At 41.5% G+C, this 21,581-nt stretch overlaps 2 protein-coding genes across 3 annotated transcripts in view; one reads left to right on the top strand and one right to left on the bottom strand.

Annotated features, from left to right (window-relative positions):
• Positions 1-21,581, top strand: part of acp2 (acid phosphatase 2, lysosomal) — an 84,178-nt gene that overhangs the window by 36,870 nt on the left and 25,727 nt on the right. The gene's annotated exons all lie outside the window — the stretch shown is intronic.
• Positions 439-6,143, bottom strand: lig4 (ligase IV, DNA, ATP-dependent). The gene is made up of 3 exons (XM_046382886.1): positions 6,048-6,143; positions 3,039-5,109; positions 439-2,122 (listed from the first exon to the last, which is right to left on the bottom strand). Exons 2-3 carry the CDS (start codon positions 5,099-5,101, stop codon positions 1,453-1,455), a joined length of 2,733 nt encoding a protein of 910 aa, XP_046238842.1. The 5' UTR covers positions 5,102-5,109; positions 6,048-6,143; the 3' UTR covers positions 439-1,452.

Genomic DNA, 21,581 nt, shown 5'->3' with positions numbered 1-21,581 from the left:
GATAATCTGTCCCTGCGAGTGCTTTCAGAGGTCCAACAGTTACTTTTCAAGACTGACAGTTGTGCTGCAGGAACACGATGCATCACATCCACACAGCCACAATGGAATAAGCACTAGTTGAGTAGCTCTAATTAAAGCCTGTCAGTCAAACACTCACTCTGCATTACCTGGAAATAGTCCAGAGTGGGCGAAGGGTTACAGAATGCTTACTGTGACACTATATATAATATATTTCTTTTTTGACCATGATGCTTTTAACCGTTTTATGCTTTTGTGATGTTTTAGACATAACTGATATATTTTTTAACATTAACTAAAGCAGTGCCTGTTTAACAGTGATGTGAAAATGATGAAAATTCAAGCCCTACCGGGAACACTCAAACATTTCAATTAGAGCTGTGATTCACAGTACATGACTAGGAACAGGTACCTCATCAGTTTCACTTTGACAATTTATTCTTGAGGCATTTACACACAACAATACCCAGGACACCACAGGCAGCTACCTGCACCCCAGAGGCGTTGGTAATGAAGGTTATAACATATCAGTGAGTCCCAAGACACACTGGTGACATTTTTGAAGACAGGAAAACACGGAAACATCTTTGTTGGAGGGCCTCGAGCTGAACCAGTTTTAACGTACCCCTGTGGTGTCCCCTCGGTCTCTCTGCCAGCTCACTACATGCTGAAGACCTGAGGCAAAGGCCATCACGGACGCTCAATCTCAGTTTCGAAGACAGATTTGTCACTCCAATTACAATCTGTGTTTTAAAACAATTCAATGCATTTATTGTAGTTATGCTTAAAATATAATTAAACAGACATTAAAGCAAAAATCAAGGACCACAACAAGACTCGGCGCAATAACTCCCCCTTCTCCTTTTTTTGCATGGTTCCAATTTTACACATCACAAATCCCAAAAAGTCCTACTAAGCCTCATATTCCCAAAAAATTATGCATAGTTTTTAGAATGAAATCCCCCAGTTTTGGCAAAAGGGAAAAACTCTTTTCCCTTCCATGAAATGTATTAGTAACAGCTCAGCTAAAAGTCTAACGGGGAAAAGAGATAATCATTTTCTGTATTTGAATGCTTCATAATGTAATTCTAACTTTCAAAATTGAAAAAACAATCATGGCCTTCCTGATTTTCACAGTGGGCTATCAGTTTAAAACGAATAATAAATTAACAAGCAGCTTTAATCACTCATTAAGAACACAGAAACTAAAACTCATAAAGTTTGCATGAAACATCCCTGTAAGGCACAGTGTACTTTTAAATCACATCACTTATCTCAACGTTAATGGCGATTTTGACTGACTGGAATTTTTATCTTTCAAGTTTTAATAAAATAGTTTATTACTAATCTTAAAAGGAATTCATTAAAATGCTAGCTGTAAGAGGATGTTTCTCCAGTGTCAGTTTAACCCGTGTGTTCCTCACCAAAGACTCCTCAAACTAAGTAGTCAGTGTCATTCTTCAGATACCCTGCTGTGATTGAATCAGTCACCCATGAGTCTCTTACAATCTTAAACTTCTTTCGAAAACAGCGCCTCAGACTCCTTAAATCCAGAAGTCTTTGTTCCTCTGCGATAATCACATGAGAGACTCCCTCTTCTAACTTTGGCACCACCGTCCCTCCATGGTAGCGAAACTCCAGCGCCCTGATGTCCAAACAGGTGGCAGGTATGCTGGTCTTGGGGTCTCCTATGTCAGCATAGCCGTCCATATAAACCTTGAACTGTCTGAACATGCTGGTGGGAAGGTCCTCCCAGCCGTAACGCTGCTCCACCTGGCAGACGTTCACGGCTGCAGACGCACTCACGCTGCTCATCCGGCTAAACACTTCCTGCAGCTGCTGCTTGTCTGTGTCCACAAAGTAGCTGTCGCCATAACTGTCGTACTCCTTAGCAAAGTGCTCCCTGGTGGAGGGTGACATGTGGATCATGTGACGTGGCTGCCATGGGATCACTTCCTTCTGGTCCAGGCATTCCAGAAGCCAGGTGGCCCACACCACATCGTGCTGGTCAGACGAAATCAGGTTCTTAACACGCATGTTCTCCATGCCAGCAATCACGCAGTAGGTGTCCCGCCCTGGGTTTTGAACCACAATACCGCCACACCTAATAAGAAAATGACAACAGTAATTGATTATTTGTGACAGGATATGTTCAGGGTTTTGCTGACACAACCATTTTTCGTCTGGCGTGGACAGAGGCTTATTGTGGCTGCTTGCTAACGTTAGATAGATATTGCACTTTAACACTACTGAGCCAGATTGCTGATGTCACAACTCTTCTGCACTTGTGGTGCTGTGACATTAATATTTAGCTTTTACCATTATTGTGCATTATGTATCATTGCAGCTTGTGGTTACAGTGGCTTAAACAATCTCCTTAAAATCAGCTATAAACCGTATTTATATATATATGTTAACAATTGTTCAAAAGATTTGTAATGAAAAGATGGTAGCTCAGAGTGAATTATCCAACTCTGCATCATCATCATCATCCAAATCCTCTCAACTTTGAGGAGAATTTTAAAATCTTTAAGCTCATTGTCTTACTTTACTGTCTCCTCTCACAGCATTCATTACTGCAGCAGGTAGCCGTTTTCGGAAAAAAAAAAATAGCACTGATAAACACATTGTATGTTGTCTGCTCAGTACCAAACAGTAAACAGACAATTAGCTACTAGCTGGTAGTGCACCAGATATGTCCCTCAGGAGTTGGTGGAGCACAAAACAGAGTGAAACAGAGAGTGAATTGGACTTCAGTTCATCAGGTGGACACAGACATGATGGCAAATGAATACTAATGTTGGCCCATGTCTGTTGGATGTGGAAATAACCAAGTATTTGCTAACACCTTAGCCATCATCAACTTAAAAGATAACAAATAATATGTCCGTGTTGTGTCACGGACAGCTTGTGTCTGCTGCTCAGAAGTTGCCAATAATCCTTATTCTGTTATCTAGTTCAGCAACAATTACTGCTTTAACTACAACACAAAAGGCCTTTTTTCATGGATGGCGTGTTACCTGGCCACACCCTTTTCCAGCTCAGCCTTGGGGTGATCCTCTGTGCCATTCAGGATGCAGAACTCCACATCCTCAAACATATCTGTCTCTTTTTTAACCCCGGAGAGATCCTGCGGCTTAAAGTGGTCAATAATCCCAACCACCTTCTTGGGTTTGACTGGCACCTTACGCTTCTTCTTTTGTGGTTCATTGTCATCAATGCGAAGGTGCCGCGAGGCAAGCTTCCCTGATGCCTTACTACGAAACTCATCCAGCTCTGCCAGAGTCATGCACTGGTGCCACTCCTTGTCTTCGCGGATCTTCTCGATCCTGGGGAAGCGCAACGTGCAGTTGGTTTTATACATGTCGCTTCCGACTATTTCAGCCGCCTTCACCTGGATGATGACCGAATTGCAGGGTTCAATGTAAACTTCGGGTTTCTCTGTTCCACACAAGATGGATGCTGGTGGGTCATTTTTTCGATAGACTTTCCAGTGCTTGGCTAGCTTTAAACCAAGGTCATACAACTCCTTCATGGTGTAGCCAGAGCCGATGCGGCAGAAAGTGTGGAACACTGAGGGTTTCTCGCCAGGCTTTGGAGCTTCGGCAACAGCACATAAGAAATGGGACATCATACCACCCCGTCTCCCTTTTCCCCAGTAGCCACCTACGATCAGCAGGTCGAGCTCATCCATCAATCCATCCACATATTCTGGCTTTATTTTCAACCAACCTTCCCCCCGCTTGTCAGGTTTGTAGATGGATAAAGGATCTTTCACCATGATCCCCTCTTCTCTAAAGTCAATGGCATCATTGAGAGCATTCACCACCTCCTGCATGGTTCTGGCTTCGGTCTTTGGCACCAGGTGTATCCTTCCCTTGACTGGGGTGAAAACTGTCTGAAGAGTCTCATTGCGCTTCTTTAAAGTTTCCTTGGCAAGCTTTTGGTCATTGACTAACAGCACATCAAACACGCAGAAGCATGTCTGTACCTCAGAGTCGTCCATGAGTCTCTTGATGTCAAATTTGCTCCCTTTCTGCATGAAGGTCTCGGTCGTGGGATTGTACGCCATCATTTCACCATCGAGGATACAGTTTACAATGTGACTTTTAAAAACATTGTGAATGTAAGGTGTCAGAGAGCCCTCCAGTGGGGATCCTCCAAACTGCTGTGTGTATTCAAAGGCATTTCGGCTATAGTACTTGTATACATCCCCGTCTTTGTGCAGTTGTATACGCTCCCCATCCAGCTTGGTCTGAATGTAAAAAGGGCTGTTTCCCATCTGCTTCTCCACATTGCGGATGTTGGCCACAGCTGCCAGCATAGGCCTGAAAGCAGAGAAGAGTCCAATAGAGACTTCACTTAAAGACACAGAGGGATCGTGGAGCTGCTGGCACACCTTGTTTAAGTCTGTATTGACATTGTAGAAATCAGCAGCATCTGGATGGAAGACTTGGAGAACAGTTTCTTTGCTGATACCGAGTTTCATGTCCTTTAAAATCATTCTGATGAGCCATTTCTGCTCCAGAGCTGAGCTCTGGGTGATGAGGTGTAGCAGACTCTTTTTCACAAGATCCTTCTTCTTGCTAGCATTGTTAATGGCCACAGAGTCCAGAAAGTCATTGACTTCTTTGATGCTGAGGTTTCCCTGACTTGTACACCTTTTTTTCAGGACAAAGTAGGCCATTCCAGCAAAGTCTCCAGCTTCTCCTTGAGATGTAGTTGGAGCACGATAGTTCAACAGCTTATTAGCTTCCGGGCCATTCTTTGGGAGGCCTAATACATCGATGTAGAGTTTAGCCAACATGTTCTCTTTGATGCCGTATGCCATTCGCTCTCGTTCGAAGGAGGGCACTATGAGGCGCATAGCTGGATAGAAAGAGTCTGTTGTTTTGGGATTGTCTTTGTGGAGAGCAGCATGAAACTTCCTCCATGACTCAATGAAATCACCAAGAATCTTGGATTTGTCTGGACGGAGTTTAGACTTCTGGATTTTCTCTAACGTGGTACACAGATGAAGGAAAGGAACCTGAGCAGCAACAGAAGGCTGAACTGCAGGATCATTTCTTGAAGTTCCCTCCATGATGAAGTCTGTAATGTCAAAGATGAAAAATCCGTGAAAATTAATTAATCACAGAGTTGAAACAATTAAGCAAGTTCTAGATCTGAGTATCAGCAATCCGCAGCTTCAGTGTCAATATACAGCAGGCATACGATCATATCAGGCTATGGCTTAGTATAACGAAATCAGATCATCAATGAACTATTTTCACAGGCCAAAGGACTTTCTCTCACACACAAAATTTGTCAGAAAAATTCATCTGTTTTTTTCTCTTTTGTCTCACAGATAGCCCATCTTAAATATAATACAACCATAAAATACAGAATTGGACAAAAACTTGTAATAAATATAAAGCCAGCTAGTTCTAGTGTCCACTATGTCCAATAGTTTGTTTACAACTCTTTTGTGCCCACTCCTACTCTGAAGAATAAACAAAAGATGTAAAATATACCATCGCTCATCCAGAAACTGATTAAAAAGCAAATCAACAATTAACAATTACTCGTGTTTAAAAGTGCCGACTGTTCAATTAAAAAATTCATTCTCTTCTACTTAATCCTTAGTTCCGGTTGCTTCTCCTGACATGTTCTGACATGACTGACAACAACATGTCCCTGACAAGCAGCAGAGGGGCCAAAGAACTGAGCAAACGTGGCGGTAAACATTTAACTTAATGCTGCGCCAGTCATTCAAATGAAATAAAGCATCTTTTACCGCTTATCTTACCGCTCATCGTACGTTTAAAAGCATTTGCATTAGTTTCATCTACACTCAAAACTGTCAACTCCGGGATTAGTTCATTAAAAAAAACAAGTTTTAATGTACCTAAACATCAAAATATTAATGGAAAGCGTTTCATAAATGGCGGTTTCAAAACAGTACGTCAAAGTAGGAAGTGTTATTCTCAAGCTTTACAGTCAGGATACATTTTAAAAAAAAGAGGAAATATATCAGAATAGGATTTTACCTTGCTCTCTTTATTCTGTCAGACTTCCCACAGTAAGCTACATGTTGAGTACTTCCTCATACTCAAAGTGTGTACCTCCGCGGAAAACCCTCCCCTGGAAACAACAGCGGAACTTTCGTTCTTCTACCGCGTTGATTTTTGTTTTAAAACTTTAATATAGTTTATATTGATATAAATCACATTGCAGTCTCCTAAGCTAATATTTAATACTTTGGGGTTTTTTTAAATATTTTTTTTTGTAGATTTGGTCCGAAATTACTAGATTGTGATTAATTTTAACATTCTGTTCTGTTGTGTTCCATCATGCTGAATTTCTAATTTAAACAGATTTTAATTTAACGTATGTATTAATGCCAGTTTGAAACATAATCTTGAAAAAACGTGTAAATTTCTGGTAGACATAATATTGTTGCTCTTCAATTGACCAGCAGAGGGCGACACTGAGACGCTGCAGTGCTGAAGAGGTGCAGTCAGTGAGGTTGTTTATCATCCTGAGCCTGAAACAAGTCATTAGTAAGATGGTAGAAAAATATAGAAATGCGTACTTGTTGACAACAAGAAGGCATCACTACATTAGTTATGTAAGACATATTTGGATCAGTGTCCTGTTAAGCAGGTGGTGTCATCTAATCTTAAAACCCCAGCCATTAATGCAGTAACATTCCTCTGACATTAATTATGACAGTCATGATGATTATGAGGATAAGCCATCTGGGCCTGGGATCATTTACAGATATTTCAGATGATTTTAGCGGGTTTATACCAAACTAACTTCAATTATTTTCTCCCTTATTTTAGGGAGTAAATAGTCCTGTTGTGGATCTAACTTTTCTGGGTAGTTTGCTTGATCTCCCTCCCATGTGCAAAATGAGAAAAACAACAAGAGTCATTTGGGCACAACAAGGTGTGGCTGTTGTCATGCAATACCACAACAATTCAGCCAAAACTCAACAGAAATTGAGAAGAAAGAAAAATGTGTTAGGGGACAGAAAACTTGTAAATTGTTAATTTATTATCTCAACATTTTTCTCTATAACTGTTTTTGCACACTTTTTGAGCTGCCACAAGTGAATTTCCCCTCTGTGGGATCATTAACACTCATCTCATCTCTCAAAAGAACATAGAGGATAAAACCTATTGTCTGCTGTCAGTAAAACTACATTTGGGCATTTTCCTGGAAAATGATAAGAGGATCAGAAGGTTGATTAGTTTGTTTCCTGCTCATGTTTGGATAATAGTTTCATGCCTTTTAACTTTGTGCTTTGTTTCGATTGTAAACTTGTTGTGCAGGTCGCAGCATTAGGTGACAACTGGTGTACGTGCCGTTACTGGTAGAGCTATGCCAAATAGTTCATGTGATGTCTTGTTCCCAATTGAAAGTATCTGGGGCTTGTACCAATGTAGATACCATCAGTACAGTTGTATATTGTATATTGCTTAAAATGCTAAATATGGAAATGCAATTTAAAGTATTACAAATGAAAAAAGAAAACGGATTGATCAGACTCTTTTTGGAAATACTTAGGAATAAGAAATTGTGTAATATCTAGGTTCACAGTGGTTACAGATAATTGTGGATTGTGGTCCTCATATGATCTGGAATTTGTTTTGTTAGATTTAATTTAAAACCATACATAACATCAGTTAACCAGAGTGATGCCCATGTAATAATAGAAGAAGAAGAACTTCATTTTGATCTGACAAATTAAATCTACGCTCTTCACTTCCTCATTTGGTGTTCTGCTGTGGTCTGTTGCTTGCTGCTGCCAGCAGGGGGCGGCCTGTGTCTGTGCAGGAAGGGACTCAGTGCACCACTGAGTCCAGAGTCACATGCCAGCCAGAGTTGTTTACCTGTCTGCTGCTGCTACAGCGGAGGATTCTGGGATATGTGTGGGGAGGGAGGATTGCCATTTGGAGCTACTATGTGCTCCAGCAGTGAACCTGCTGTGTTTTCACTTTACACACAGTGCAGGGCAGTGGAGAGGAAAGCTATCGGTAGGCTGCCTATTCACACTGTATGTCTGGGTACAGTGTGTGTGTATGCACCTGTGCTTATGTGGCATTGCGTGATGCTATGCATCTGCAGCATAAGACCCCCACCCCCTCAATCCCCGCAGTAAACGGGCTGTCATGCTGTCATGCAGCAGGCAGTGGAGTTACATAAGCCCTGCTGGATGTGCTGCTGCACTACAACGAGCCGCGGCCTACAAGACAGTAAACAACTGACGTCACTGCTTCCGTGGCATGCATCAGCTCGCACTGGGACTGAGAGGGAAGAGGATTGGTTGGGTATACTGAGATGGTGTAGGACTGAGTGAGATTTTGGCATGGAGGGACAGAGGGAAGGAGAAAGAATTGGCAGAGTAATAGAGCTAAAATCCCTCCTCAACACGGCTGATGATTAAGCAGTGCGTCAGCCTCCTCATTCTGAGTGAGTTGTTGTTGATGTGTGGATGCAGGGACAGTCGTAAACACTTCCTGTCCCCTGCTAGTTGATGACACATTGTTTGACAAAATAACTCCCATTGATTATTTACACTGATTGCACTGAACTTTTCATAAATGACACTAAAGTGGTGTATACAGGTAAAAGACAGTATAGAGTTTCCTTACTGGATTACACATCATGAGATGGAATAACTAGAAATAGAGGAGTCGGGAAGGACTTTTAAAGGGGCACTCTGCTCATTTGACACATGAAGGTCATTTTACTAGTCATGACGTGTACTTCTCAGCCTGTGAAAGCAGCTGTATAACCTACTCTGAAGCTTTTAAAAGCCTGAGAAAATAGCCACAGTTCTTAACAGAAACTTGGGACTCAGGGTTTTGAAAAATGGTTAACCAAGCAGGAAGAGTGTGATGAAGAGTTTTTGGGTTGCACTAAAGGAAATGTAGGCTCCAGTATATTTGGAGCTTGACCCATTCCAAGGACTAAAAGTTGGGCTTAATGAGCTTCTGCTGTTTTGAGTACCCAAACTTAATGAAAGTGCAAGACTAAATTAATGGAGTGCAGCTTTCAGCATTCAGATGATTGAGCTCTGGGTCGCAGTTCAATTATTGCACTATAGTGTATGCTATTAAAGTACTTTGTATCATATGACACTAGATGTAATATAATCCCCATATGTGAGATCATACAATGTGATGTGTGTCTCGTGTGCTATACTTTTCTGACTTTGCTGTTAGATACTAAAATATGGTACAACACTGTTTGTGGGTGCCATACATATACAGTAACTTTAGTTCGTTTCTCATTTTTTCCTCTGTTTATTTGTACTTCTCTGATGAATGATGAATTTCTCCTTTGGTAGTCAATAAAAGTGCACCTTTTTTGCTTAATTCTGTGTACAATACTGTAAAACAAAGTATTGTTTGTATGTATAAGGCTTGTATGTTTGCTATCATGCAGTATGACACGCCAGCTGCTGGTGGTGTCCAGAAGGGTGAAGCAGACATACATTACAGACACAAATACAGTGTGGGTATGAGTGTGTTGTGTGTGATACAGTGTGTTTCCAGCACAGTATGTACCCAGTCATACTGTGCCTAAAGTATGTTCCCAGCAGTTGTTTTATAAACAGAAAAAAAAAAAAAACCTGCACACTTGTCAAAGCCGGTTTTGATGCATGGCCGCCTTAAGGCACAATTGAACTCCTCACCACATAATCTTACACAAATGTCAGGAGAGAGGAGAGGACTGGGAGATTCTGTTCACAGAAAATTGCAGAGCACACAATATTATGCTATGCTTTTTTCAGCTGGCAGGGCGAGCCAGACGGTACCCAGTGACCTTCGACTAAAATTAGATCAGCTTCACACATCACTGCCATGCCACACTGCGATATGCCCTGTTTTTTTTTACCTGTTTAATAGCTGTCTGTCTGTCTGTCCCCCTCCCCTTCACTCTCTGTCATAACATGCTGTGTCATAACAGCTCCCCCTTTCCCTCTCTGTTGTTATGAAATTGAATTTCCGGTAAAATCCCTGACCGTTCTCTGTTTTAATCAGACCGACCGGACAGACGGCTGACCTGTGCAGAGGTCTTGTTTGGTTACATCATGTGGCATAATAGCGGAGGGATGGGGAGGTCGCCATAGCAGCCCTTCACTGACCCTGAGTCAGCGTTGGATTGAGTAAAAGCTTGCAGCCATAAAGTGAAGCAGCTGGAAGCACAAAGAAGGTCAGGGTTACGTTATGAGGATCTAATAAAAAAGCCAAAGTGTAGATTATAGGTAGGTTGACCCAAAAAGGTTACTGATATATAACCAAATGGTGGATTTGTGTGTGGAAGGGGGTGTTGGCTTAATGCCACACACTTACTTCCACTGACACCTCGGCCTTTCTATTTGGCAGTTGCTCATTTTACTGATGTTTCATTTAAGTTGTGCTTTTGGCATCAGTGATCAGGCTTTGTCGTGGTGGCCGCCGGGCCACCAGTGATTTCTTTTGTGGTTTCCCCGTGTATTTTCCATTGCTCTTCTGCCTCTGTGTGTGTGTGTGTGTGTGTGTGTGTGGTCCCCCCTCCTGCCCGACATCATCCTCATTAGCCCTGCCCTGTTTCCAGTGTTTCCCCTCAGCTTACCAGCTCCTTTTCTGTTCTGTTGTGTTGTCACCTCATTCTCCTCATCCGATTCTCATCCACTTATCAGTTTAGTTTTTATTTCAGTTCAGTTTTGAGTTCAGGCTGTGTCAAGTCATCTGCTGAGTTTTTGTTGTTTTGCCTTCTTCTGCAGCCTGGTTAAGATACTCTGCTCACCTGGTGACAGCTACTGTGATTTAGTTGTTAAAGCTGGGGTCAATTCAAGTCAAATTAAAGCTGAACTCAAATCAGTTGCTTCGTGGAACTACAGAAAATCAATAGCGGACGATATGATAATCAATAAATTGTTTCAGTCATTCTCAAAGCAAAATGTGAACTTATTGCAGCTTTTTAATGTGAATATATTGGGTTACTTTTCTTAGTCATCTTTGACAATAAATTATTACACAAAATCTACCAACAGACATTAAAGTTATCCTCATAAGGATCGAACTCAAAATGGAATAAAATCTAAATAGAAATACAGATATGTTACCGAAATAATATCTGCTTTTAAAAACCAATGTTTTAGTAGTTACGGAAATTATGGGACCAGTAAAGTTTGCATGATTATACTCACAACATGTGTGACATATAGAGGACATATTTCTGAGATAACTCTGTATTATAGGCAATGTTTTTGAATGTCTTACTAACATTGTAAATTATTATCATGTGTGCAGGCAGGGCCATCTGTATTGTACCCGTCAACACATTTATTTTCCAGGAAACTGTAATAAATGGAAGGTTTAAAAAGGATATCCATCCATCCTGTCCATAATCTTTACCCACGTATCCTTTATTTAATAACAGATGTAATAAATATTAATAAATAGAAACTGAAATCACATCCTTCCTCTGAAAACGTCTGGTGTAGCTGGTTCACACACAGGCGTCTTCCCTGAGAAACCTGTTGTCTTTGATTAAACGAAAAGCCACATGGGTGTATAGCAGATTTGTGGAGCCAACACACTTGATGCAAGAGCCACAGTGACACAAACATACCTGCACTGTTTGCACTTCCCCCACTTATTTTGTCAGGCTTTGGCTCCATCGCTCACACTGTATTCTGAACCTGCTGCAATTAGCAGTCCCCTTATCCAAGTGATTTCTTTGAACTCTTTGAACTGACTGATAGAGCTTTCTTATCTATAACTGCTCCTGTCCTGATAGGTCACTGTTAGCTGTTAACATGTCACATCAGAAGCCAAACACATACAGTATCAGCAAACAGAGAACACAACAAGACAGCGCCCTCTGATGCATCTTATGTAACGTGGTCCTATCACCAGCCTTGCTTTAAGATACAGAGCGCTGCCTAAAAACACTTTATGTAACATTTGAATTAATGGCAGGGCAATGTTCTGAGGGTATGTGACATCTTGTTGGACGAGGGGGGTCAAACTTGTATTTACACCAGGGAATGGTGATAAGTTTGATCTCGGGTCTTGTTTAGTGTAGTTACATTCCTGCTGGGCTACTCACCTTTATTTATTGGTTTCTTTCACACTTCTACTTCCTAAACCTCCTAAAAAACTTCCTAAAATTTCATTGCATCTCACCCAGGGATGCCTGATGTGTGTTTTCTTCAGCTTGTAAGGGCTCATCTCGTCACTTTGCAGATAAACTGTGGAACGTAAACCTGCAGGAGACTTTTTTTCGCTTAATTGTCACAGCTAACAGAAATGATTTTCTAATTTTATGTGATTGCTGCTTTTCAGCATCTAAATCAAACCTTGATCATTTCCTCAACCTCCTGTTATTGGCATGTTTTTGTTTTCCTCAGACCAGGACTTTGGCCCTCAGTGCAAGGTGCCAGTCTGAGACAGTTGAGTCACTCGCCATAATCCTTTAAGCAACTGGAGCTACTACAGTCTGGTCATTTGTAAAGAAACATTTCCTCACAGTCTCTCATTTGTTAATGCTGTATAGATCAGTTATAAGCCATAAATAAGCAAAGTTTTTGCTTGCCAGGCTTGAAAATTCCTTTTGCGTCCTTTTTGTCCTCATTCATAAATTTTAATTTGCTCTAGAATTAAAAGCTTAACTGGTGCATCAACAGTAACCGAACTCACACTCACAGACATGCTTTTGGTGAGTGATGCATTCAGGTTGTTGTTTTACACCCAGCACCCTCATATCAATCCCAAATCCAATGTTTTAGGACAGTGATTACCGCAGAGCAAGTGATATTCTGGGGTCAAATGTGAAAATAGTGAATTTCTCTTTGTCAGAAAGTAGGTTTCTCATTGGGCTAAGGCTACAGTTAGCTATTTTGATAACGACAAGCCATCTGAAACCCGTTCACCCCATAGCTGTTCTTTCTCTTTGATAGGACAAAAACAAGTCCCGAGCATGAGATGCATGATTGACACTTGCTTCCAGTTTTCCCTAATGGCCACTCGCAGTATTACAGCAAGCCTGCAGGTGTGTCTTTTTTAGTTGTGTAAGCATGAGGCGCAAAATCAAAGGTCCCACTGTTTAAATAGGACACTTGTAATTAACACCAGGATGATCTCGTGTTTATATTATTTACTGGACACCTTGGTGCAGCCTATCACTGCCCAAGAGAAGTGTTGCATGGATCCACAGCAGATTATCTAGCTTCTAAGTATTCTGCACCTGCTGTTTTCACCCATTTCATGGGTGTTTGGATCTTTGTTTTTGAATTAATTTGTGTGTTTGCAGACATCACAGAGCATATGCGGGTCACTTGCACAAGGGCTGTTTGCTTGATTTGGTTGTAAGGTTTTGGGTACAGCATCTTTGCGTGCCACTGTTCTCCATTAAGCCCCTCTGAATGTCTTTCTCCAACTCTGTCCCGTTCTGTAAGCTTTAGCCTCGTGGCTGGCATGTTTGATGGATGATTTACTTGGCTGCTGCACACGCAAATATGCCCCTGGTATGACCTCGTTTTAGTGGGTGTTGTTGTGCTGCTGACTAAGATTCCTATAGGCACTAACCCGGTCCTACTAATAGGATTGGGCCCACTTTCAAACTCCGGCAGACAGCCACTGGGGAAAGTTCATATGGGGCATATGGGAAGCAGTTTAACTGTGGAATAACATTGCTGTGTGTACATGCTGCAAAACTCGTCTAAGTTTACAGTAAGTAGGTGACTCAAGTTATAGTGTTACTGTCACATGAAAATACTGTTTGTAAACCTGTAAACCTGCCAATAACAACAGCTTCAGCTCTGGTCTCAAATGTGACCATATAATCTTTCAAGTGAACGTTGCTCCATGTGATACCAACATGTGAATGAATTTCTGGTATTTGTCTTACTCAGATATGAAGTTGTGTAATGTACTGTTCAGTATGTTGAAGTGGAACACATGTGTAACACATCTGTTATGGTGTTCTGTGTACATGTATTTGTCATGCGTGTGTTTTCTGTGTGCAGTTGTCTATTTTTACTTTCAATATACTGATATGTTTATGTGGACGCCTTGCAAGCCATGGCCCATTGACACACGACGTGGTGAGTGACAGACTTTCTGAGGGTGCGTATGAGCAGTCTGACCCAGTATGAAGCTGCAAAGGAGCAGGACACAATTCAAACTGGGTGGGCTCCATGAACACAAACCTTTGGAAAGAAATATTGACCTCGCCCGCAGGTCAATAACACACAAACATGAACAGGAAACACGTCAGCTGTGAGGTTTTCAGTAAACATGAGAGGGAATTTCCATAGCAGGAGTTGACTATAATGACAAAGCTCCTGTTAACGACACCTGAGGTGTATGTGTGTTCAGCATGTGTAAGCAAAGAAGTCCTTTACTGTTGACTGTAAAAGCCTGGTTAGTGGTCATAAAAGTGCACACGTCACACAGCGAGCTCAGACTGGGTGGAAGTCCTTAACACTCGTGTGTGCAGGGCTCAGCGGTGTGTACACAAGGTTATGGTTCTTTATTTGAACGCACTTTGGATATACCTTGTGTGACACTAGAAAGGCCAAATCATAAGCTGTTTGTCTGTGTGTGTGTTTGTGTGTGCTGCCCTGTGGCCCAGGTAACACAGCGACATGTACTTTCAGATTAAGCCTTACATAACTCCACATTCCACTCAGCAGGTAAACAAGCACCGGGACTAAGGTCACAAATGGGGAGGCAACAGCTCAACTACGTACATCTAGATGCTGGATGCTGAAGCAGATCCGAGCCTCGGTGACCCACATGCATACTCAAGCTGTCATTAAAATCTGTATGGTTTAGAAAGCTCAGTAATCAACAAGAACTGTAAGCATCCATTTGCCCATTCAGTTAATTGCCACTGTAGTGCAGTGACGGTCTCTATTGGAGGTTGAGGAATGCTAGAAGAATGTTTGGAAGACTGAAATATGTTGCAAACACGCTACTACTAAACTAACTATACAGTTAAATATCTTAAGTCATACAAATGAAAAAGATAAGATCAGAGCTTATAATCTGGTTATAGCTGTGGGACCTCTAGATGGGTGGAGCCCTATGACATGACCTTTAGACAGCAGTTGGATCTGGGCTGGGAGAACACTGGCTGTACATCACATCTCTGATGCTTCCAGTGGTAACCAATGGTGAAGCCCGTTAGAGGATGCATTTCAAACAAAATAAAAAGAGCAGTTACTCTGATGTAACACACGCAAAGCCCTGTAACTACAGGCCCAGCTGACCCATGTTCTGTTCCCATTGTTTAAATTAAAGAGAGTGAGCAGTGACTGCCCAGGGGTTTTGCAGTGCGTGGTTGCTACTTCCTGATTGATCGGCGAGTGCAAAGATCTGCCTCAAGTGCAGAGGTGAAGCCTTGACAGGGATTTACATATAGCTAAGCCTGTTAGAGGACTACGCGCATACTCATAGAAAGGGAGTTACATCCAGCAGCTACTATTTCTCATCTCACACATCTAACACTGAGTAAGCATATTTCCCACAAGTGTGCCCTCTGCTTTGCATTTAACATGGATTGGTTAAAATTCCCAGTGTGACTGAACAAAAGCATGTTAGCAACAAAAGGCAATGTGTCTAGAAACTGATAGTATCTGTGTGTTTTTTAATGGTATTAGTGGTCCATAAAGATTCTACTCGCATTCTGTGGCTGGAACTGTGGCTAATCAAGGGTTAAATGCCAGAAGTTCATGCTAGACTGTAAGCAGTTGGATTTAGATAGATTTCCTCATTTGGCAAAGCAGTGGGTACCAAAGGTTTAGAGCAAAGTTCATAAAAGTCTGGGTTTAAAAAGGAATTTGAAAGATGCACTTAAAGCTTGCACTGTAAGGAATGAGCATGAAATGTCTTGTCTTCATTCATTCATAGGCAGAACACTGATGCTAATGGAAACATAATTTAAGATAAACGTTATTGTGCCCCGAGGGGAAACTTGACTCAGAGGTGCTGCTGCCGACTGCCAGTATTTTGTGCTTTTATTTGCTATGTCTGAATTTAACCAATATTGTTGACAAAAAATAAAAGTAGTGCAAGTAATAGTAGCACCCCCATCACTAAAATATGATCATGCAAATTAAAATAATCAGGTAATGATCAGGCATCAGGTAAACAATGTAAGAGTGTGTGTCTCTGTTGTTAAATGTGTGTTTTGTAGCCTTTAGCTCACCAGCGGTATCATCCAAAATCCAGTGAGTCAGATTGTGTGCTGAGGGCAGCCCTCAATGTTAAACCGCCATGCTCCGCATTACGGGCTTAAGCAAATGCTTCATTAGTATCAATGTCTCTCTGACTTCGCTCTGAAACAGCATCTTCCTCCACTACAGAGGACCTGTTAACATCACTGCCAAACACTCAGAGCGCGAGATAACTGAAGGAGGGAAGAGGCATGTCACGCCACCCAGATATTCACAAATCCTGCATGTAGCAATAGTATAGTATGGACACAGTGAGAACACACCTATGTTCAAAATTAACAAAGTAATTAAGTAATGTTGTGCAGGATGGTTATTAGTCCCAGATTTAAAAGCACTGAATGCGCATGGTTTTAATTGTCTTCATAAAAACATGAGACACGAGTCAGGTTCCCACATTTAGATTAGTGTTGCAAATGAAGGGTGTGTTCACATCAAGCAAGTTTGATGTGCTCACACATAGTAAGGTGCAGTAGATGAGCAGTCTGAGGAAATGCTCTTGAAGGACCTCTGACAGCTCTGTCTTTAATTTAGCCTGCTCTCAGGCAGTAAAGGTCAAACCCACACAGACAGAAACATGGATAAGCTGGTAGGGTTTATGTGCATGACTGTTATTTGTGCATCAAAGTCACCATAACTCCTAATCTTGCCTTGCGTGTTCTGGTCTTTGATTGTGACAGGGAAAGCCATGCTTAAAACTCAGATATCAGGCGGCGGCTGTGTTTCAGAACATGTGTGGATTAATGTTTTAGTGCATCGTTTCTACGAATTTAAAGATATATTTACAGGTCTGCATTTCATGACAAATAATAGATTAAATGTAATAAAGCCCCACGTGGTTCCTGGCCCTTTTTGCATGCCTGTAGGGATTGCATTGTCGAGTGGCCTGACATTTCCAGAATTAAATATCTTTGACTTGTTAAGGATGGGATTTCCATAAGATTTTGTACAGCTATTCATGGTCACTGGAGGATCAATCATTTGATTAGCTCCTTACCTCTCAAAAAAAGATTGATAATCTATGCCATCTGCTGAACAACACTGAGAATTTATGAATGAGCAGAAAACCAAAACATTGTTTTTCTAGAACAAGCCCAGCAGTGTTTCATTCAAAAACTGTTCTGGATTAATCAGATTGATACGCAATGCAGAAAACATCATCACACGATGAATAAGAAAAAAAAGAATAAATAAGAAAATAATAAATACTCTCCATGCTTACATCTCAGAATCTTAAGTTATGAAAGAGAAAGAAAGCCTGTAGCTGCAACAAGTAACCTTCAGGATTCCTTTCCTTTTAGTTTGGAAAGTAAATTGCTTGAAACACATTATTGTTTCAACATCTAAAGGTCATGTAAACTCCCCACATGCAAAGCAGAGTAAAGGTGACACTGTTGTTGTCAAACTATGGATTTGCATGTTAGCTATTAGCAAGCATTTCATTGGCCTGTGAGAAGTGTTCACATGTTTGGCCTGAGGCCTGTAGTGACTCATGTAGGTCTGTATGTTTGTTTTCTCATCTGAAGAACTTAAACAGAAAAACAGACTGAGGCCAAATTTCAAATGAGCTGATCGGCGCGCATGAAGAATTTACTGAGGAAACTTTAAAACTCAGTAAATGTGAAATATATGAACTTAAGAGCATTCACGCTGACAAACAAATGAGACAGGGGAATTACCATGATATTACCAGTAAGTTTAAGGCTCTTGACTTTGGAAAGAGCCAGACTAGCTTTTTCCTTCTGCTTCCAGTATTTGTGCTAAGATAAGTGTCTGTTGCTAGTAAGAGGAGACTACAAATCAGTATGTTAGCCTCGCTGACTAAGGCTACATTAATGTAGTCATGCTAACTTTTATATTCCTAGACCTACTTTCACTTTCTTTGTTGCTAACTTGAGTCGATCTTCAAGCTTTGGTTCTGCCTCCTGACATTTAACTCATTTAACCAATGAGATTAATTTGTCCTTCAGACCAGCTTTGCCTCTGAGAAGGTAAAAAAAGCCTTTAAAAAAAAGGCTTCCAGCATGATGTTGTCAAGGTTATGTTTGCAGTGAACAGGAGCACGGGTTCCTGGGAAAAAAACATCCTGTAGGCTCGTCAGCTCACACAGGCGGTGGTCTGTATTAGCCGACTCAAAAATAGTAAACTGACATGCAATACTGCCTACATGACTTGCTTTCAGCCCATTAGATATCATACCAGCTCATCAGAGATACAAAAATACGAGCAAACGTATGTTTGGCTCTGTTACAGCAGTGTTTTCCCAGAGAGTTTCCTTTGCAAAACATGTTTACGAGCTGTGAGAGAGTGTCGAGCTGATAAGACAGCATGTGGACCAGCAGGCTGGAGTCTTCCACTCCACTGCCAACGTGGTAAACAGCAGCAGGAGTGTTTGAGAGCAGTGGGCGGGACCAGGGCACCGCATGCTGTCCAAACACGTGGACTCTGAATGTTATGGACCAACTGAGACAGAGCTGCAGAGACTTGAACTTTCCATTGACACACACACACACACACACACACACACATAGTCACATGCACATACAGGCTCCCTCACAGACAAAAATGTGTGATGCTTTTGTTCTCATTTCAGTTATGTGTCTCTGTGTTCAAAGCAGCTGAAAATGTGCAGTAAAAATAGTTAGTAGAGTGTCAGTGATCATTAAAGGCACTCTGCACCAACTTAAACCACCTTAGCTTGAGACTTGGCTGAGCAGGCACAAACCCAAATCAATGCCAGCGTTGCCACTTATGGTCCATAAAGATCTCAAGACATTTTAAAATAGTGGAAAACTTTCAGCAAGAATTCCCTTAACACTAATGGCAGATCAAAATGAAAAATGCCCAGTCTTCAGACACTAAGCCAAGCATCCAGATTTTTGCCTCAAGGCAACTTTCTGTCTGGGCAAGCATGTAGAAGTGATGGCTGATAAAAGCCAAAAAGATTCAGAGAGATTGCATCAGGGCTGACTGATCTGTTGACCTTCATGTAACTTCAGAGTGCTGCTGCTGGTCCAGGAGAAAGACCTTAAATAGAGTGCACACAGTAACTACACCAGTGGGTCTTTATCTGGCAACCCCTCCCCCCCAACCCTTCAGGAGCTCAAAAGGTTCACATACACAACCCGACTATTTTTAGCAGCTATCAATGATGATAGGAAATGCATCTAATAAAAAAAGATCCAAGGTGAGGACTGATAAAACAGCAGTGGAAAAAAATGTCATTGATTTTCTTTTAACTTTAAACTTCATTACAACACTCCTTTTTTCCCCCTGCACCCTTAGACTGTGATTCCTTTCTCCATTTCTGCCAGATGCTGAGAAATCTGCAGTTAACAACCTTCTGTTCCTAACTGCTGACTTCAGCTCCCTCTGAGTGGCCTCCTCTCCCATAAAACTAATGAGGGACTGGTCAACTTTGTTTGGCCAACAAATGTATAATTTCCCTGGATCTCAGGTACTTGTACATACAAAATAGTGCAAACATCAACAAGGATTTAATGTGCACTCAATTCACTGGCTCTCCAGGTGATGAGCTGCCTCAGGCAAAATACAATAACAATAGCAAACATGCAGCAGCATATAGTATATTTTAATTTTAAAAAAGCAACATGGCGACATTTTCTGTAAACAACAGTGGAAGATCATGTGCTCGGTTTGATTAGTGTGACAAAAGCAACATTAATTCTCATTAGTAACTGATCTAGTTTGGTATTCCTAAAATATATGTCAGTATGTTATGTTTTTATGTGGGATCACAAGTGCTGTGTGTATCTGAGAGCCAGAGTGGCTACTGTAAGTGGGTCACAGCTCCGCCCTGCTGCTGCACGGTGAGTTTCAGTGAGCCTGGCTGAAACCCTCCTTAGGCTGATTCAGGGAGAGATAATGGGGCCAGTGACTCCCAATCCCCTCAAGAACCACAGCACAGCATGGCAGCAAGCTGACAGGGAGGCCCAGTGGAGCACAGGGTGGATGAGGTTGCCAAAGGAGCAGCTATACCGTCTTTATGAACCTAATCTGCAGTGTATACCGCACATGCTGTTCTAATTTACAGAACATTGGATGCATCGAATCCATACTGTGCATAAAGGGACATTTAAAGTCCAGTTTAATGTGATTATTTCCAGTTTGGTCATTCCCTGCACATCCAATCACTTACAAGTCAGGTTTAGGTCACGGGTTTAAGTCCCAGTAGAGCAACTCCTCTAGGTTCACGAGAGCAGACGACCTGTTCATCTAACCAGTTACTGTGGATGGTTGTTCTCTTTAAATGAACTGGTGCTGGTCCATCATGATCATTGCTCACATTATTCATGATTATGCAGAATATTATGCAGATTTGTTTTAAGGGGAATTAAAAAGGGTCCACCACATAAAATTTGTAACATAATGATGTATGTCATTGACAAATGTATGGAAAGTGAATGTGATATATTTTCACATGCTCGTGTGTAATCAAATTAGCAAATCCATTCAAGACGGCTTATGTAGTTAACATGATTGTAATGGTCTGTACGTGATCTTCTCTGGAAAGTAACGCATGTCACTTGATGTCACTCAAAACTAGAAATTTTCTGATCTTCGTACAAGAAATGTTAGAAGTTCATGCAGTCGCGGTTCTGAATTGGATGATGATGATGCAGATTTCATGGCTCCAGTATCTCTGCCATGTGATTTCTTTCTTGCTTGTGTGTCTGTGTGTACAAGCATGTGATTGTGAATGTGCTTCTAAATTTGGGAATAATTGAGGGCATCCAGGAATAGACCAGATAGAGACACACACAATTACTTCAAAGGAGAAAGCTGTAAACTGTATTTTAGGAGTCCTTGAATGTTGTTGCACAGCTTGAGGAATTCACATCCCTGACACACCTTATTTTGCAAGCTGTCCTTTATGTCGAGGGAGACAAGCAGCAACAACAAAAGCATCATGCAACAAAGGCTTCGGTTTTCCTGCCTTTCTCTGCGGTTTGCCTTCAGAGCAGAAATGTGCCCATATAGATTTCATTGAAGAAAAAGAGAAGAAAAAAAAAACATGTTTTTTTTCCTCAGACAGACAGTCAGTGCAGAGAGGGGTGAGGAACATTGTGTCCCTCTTGGTGGCTTGGTGGTGGGTTCTTATGTAAGGCTGGTTTCTGCCTGGCAGCAGAGCAGAGCCCCACTGACAGTGTCACACTGCTAATTAATACACACCAGCTAGAGGTGTGCCCTCTTGGCTGCCTGTGTGTGTGTGTTTGTTCCTCCTGCAGAGGCTGGAACATGGTGAAGTGATGCCCATAAAGAATATCAAAGATGCATTATAATCCCATTGTGAGTGTGGGGTATTTTTCACAGTTTCATG

The sequence above is a fragment of the Scatophagus argus genome, chromosome 24, assembly GCF_020382885.2.
Source record: "Scatophagus argus isolate fScaArg1 chromosome 24, fScaArg1.pri, whole genome shotgun sequence".
NCBI classification, from domain to species: domain Eukaryota; kingdom Metazoa; phylum Chordata; class Actinopteri; family Scatophagidae; genus Scatophagus; species Scatophagus argus.
This window is presented reverse-complemented; position numbering and strand designations above follow the sequence as displayed.

Coding starts and splice junctions, on each gene's coding strand:
- lig4 (XM_046382886.1), bottom strand. CDS start 5,101: ATGGAGGGAACTTCAAGAAATGATCCTGCAGTTCAGCCTTCTGTTGCT. Junction 2,123..3,038: donor CTGGAAAAGGGTGTGGCCAG/GTAACACGCCAT, acceptor TTTTCTTATTAG/GTGTGGCGGTATTGTGGTTC.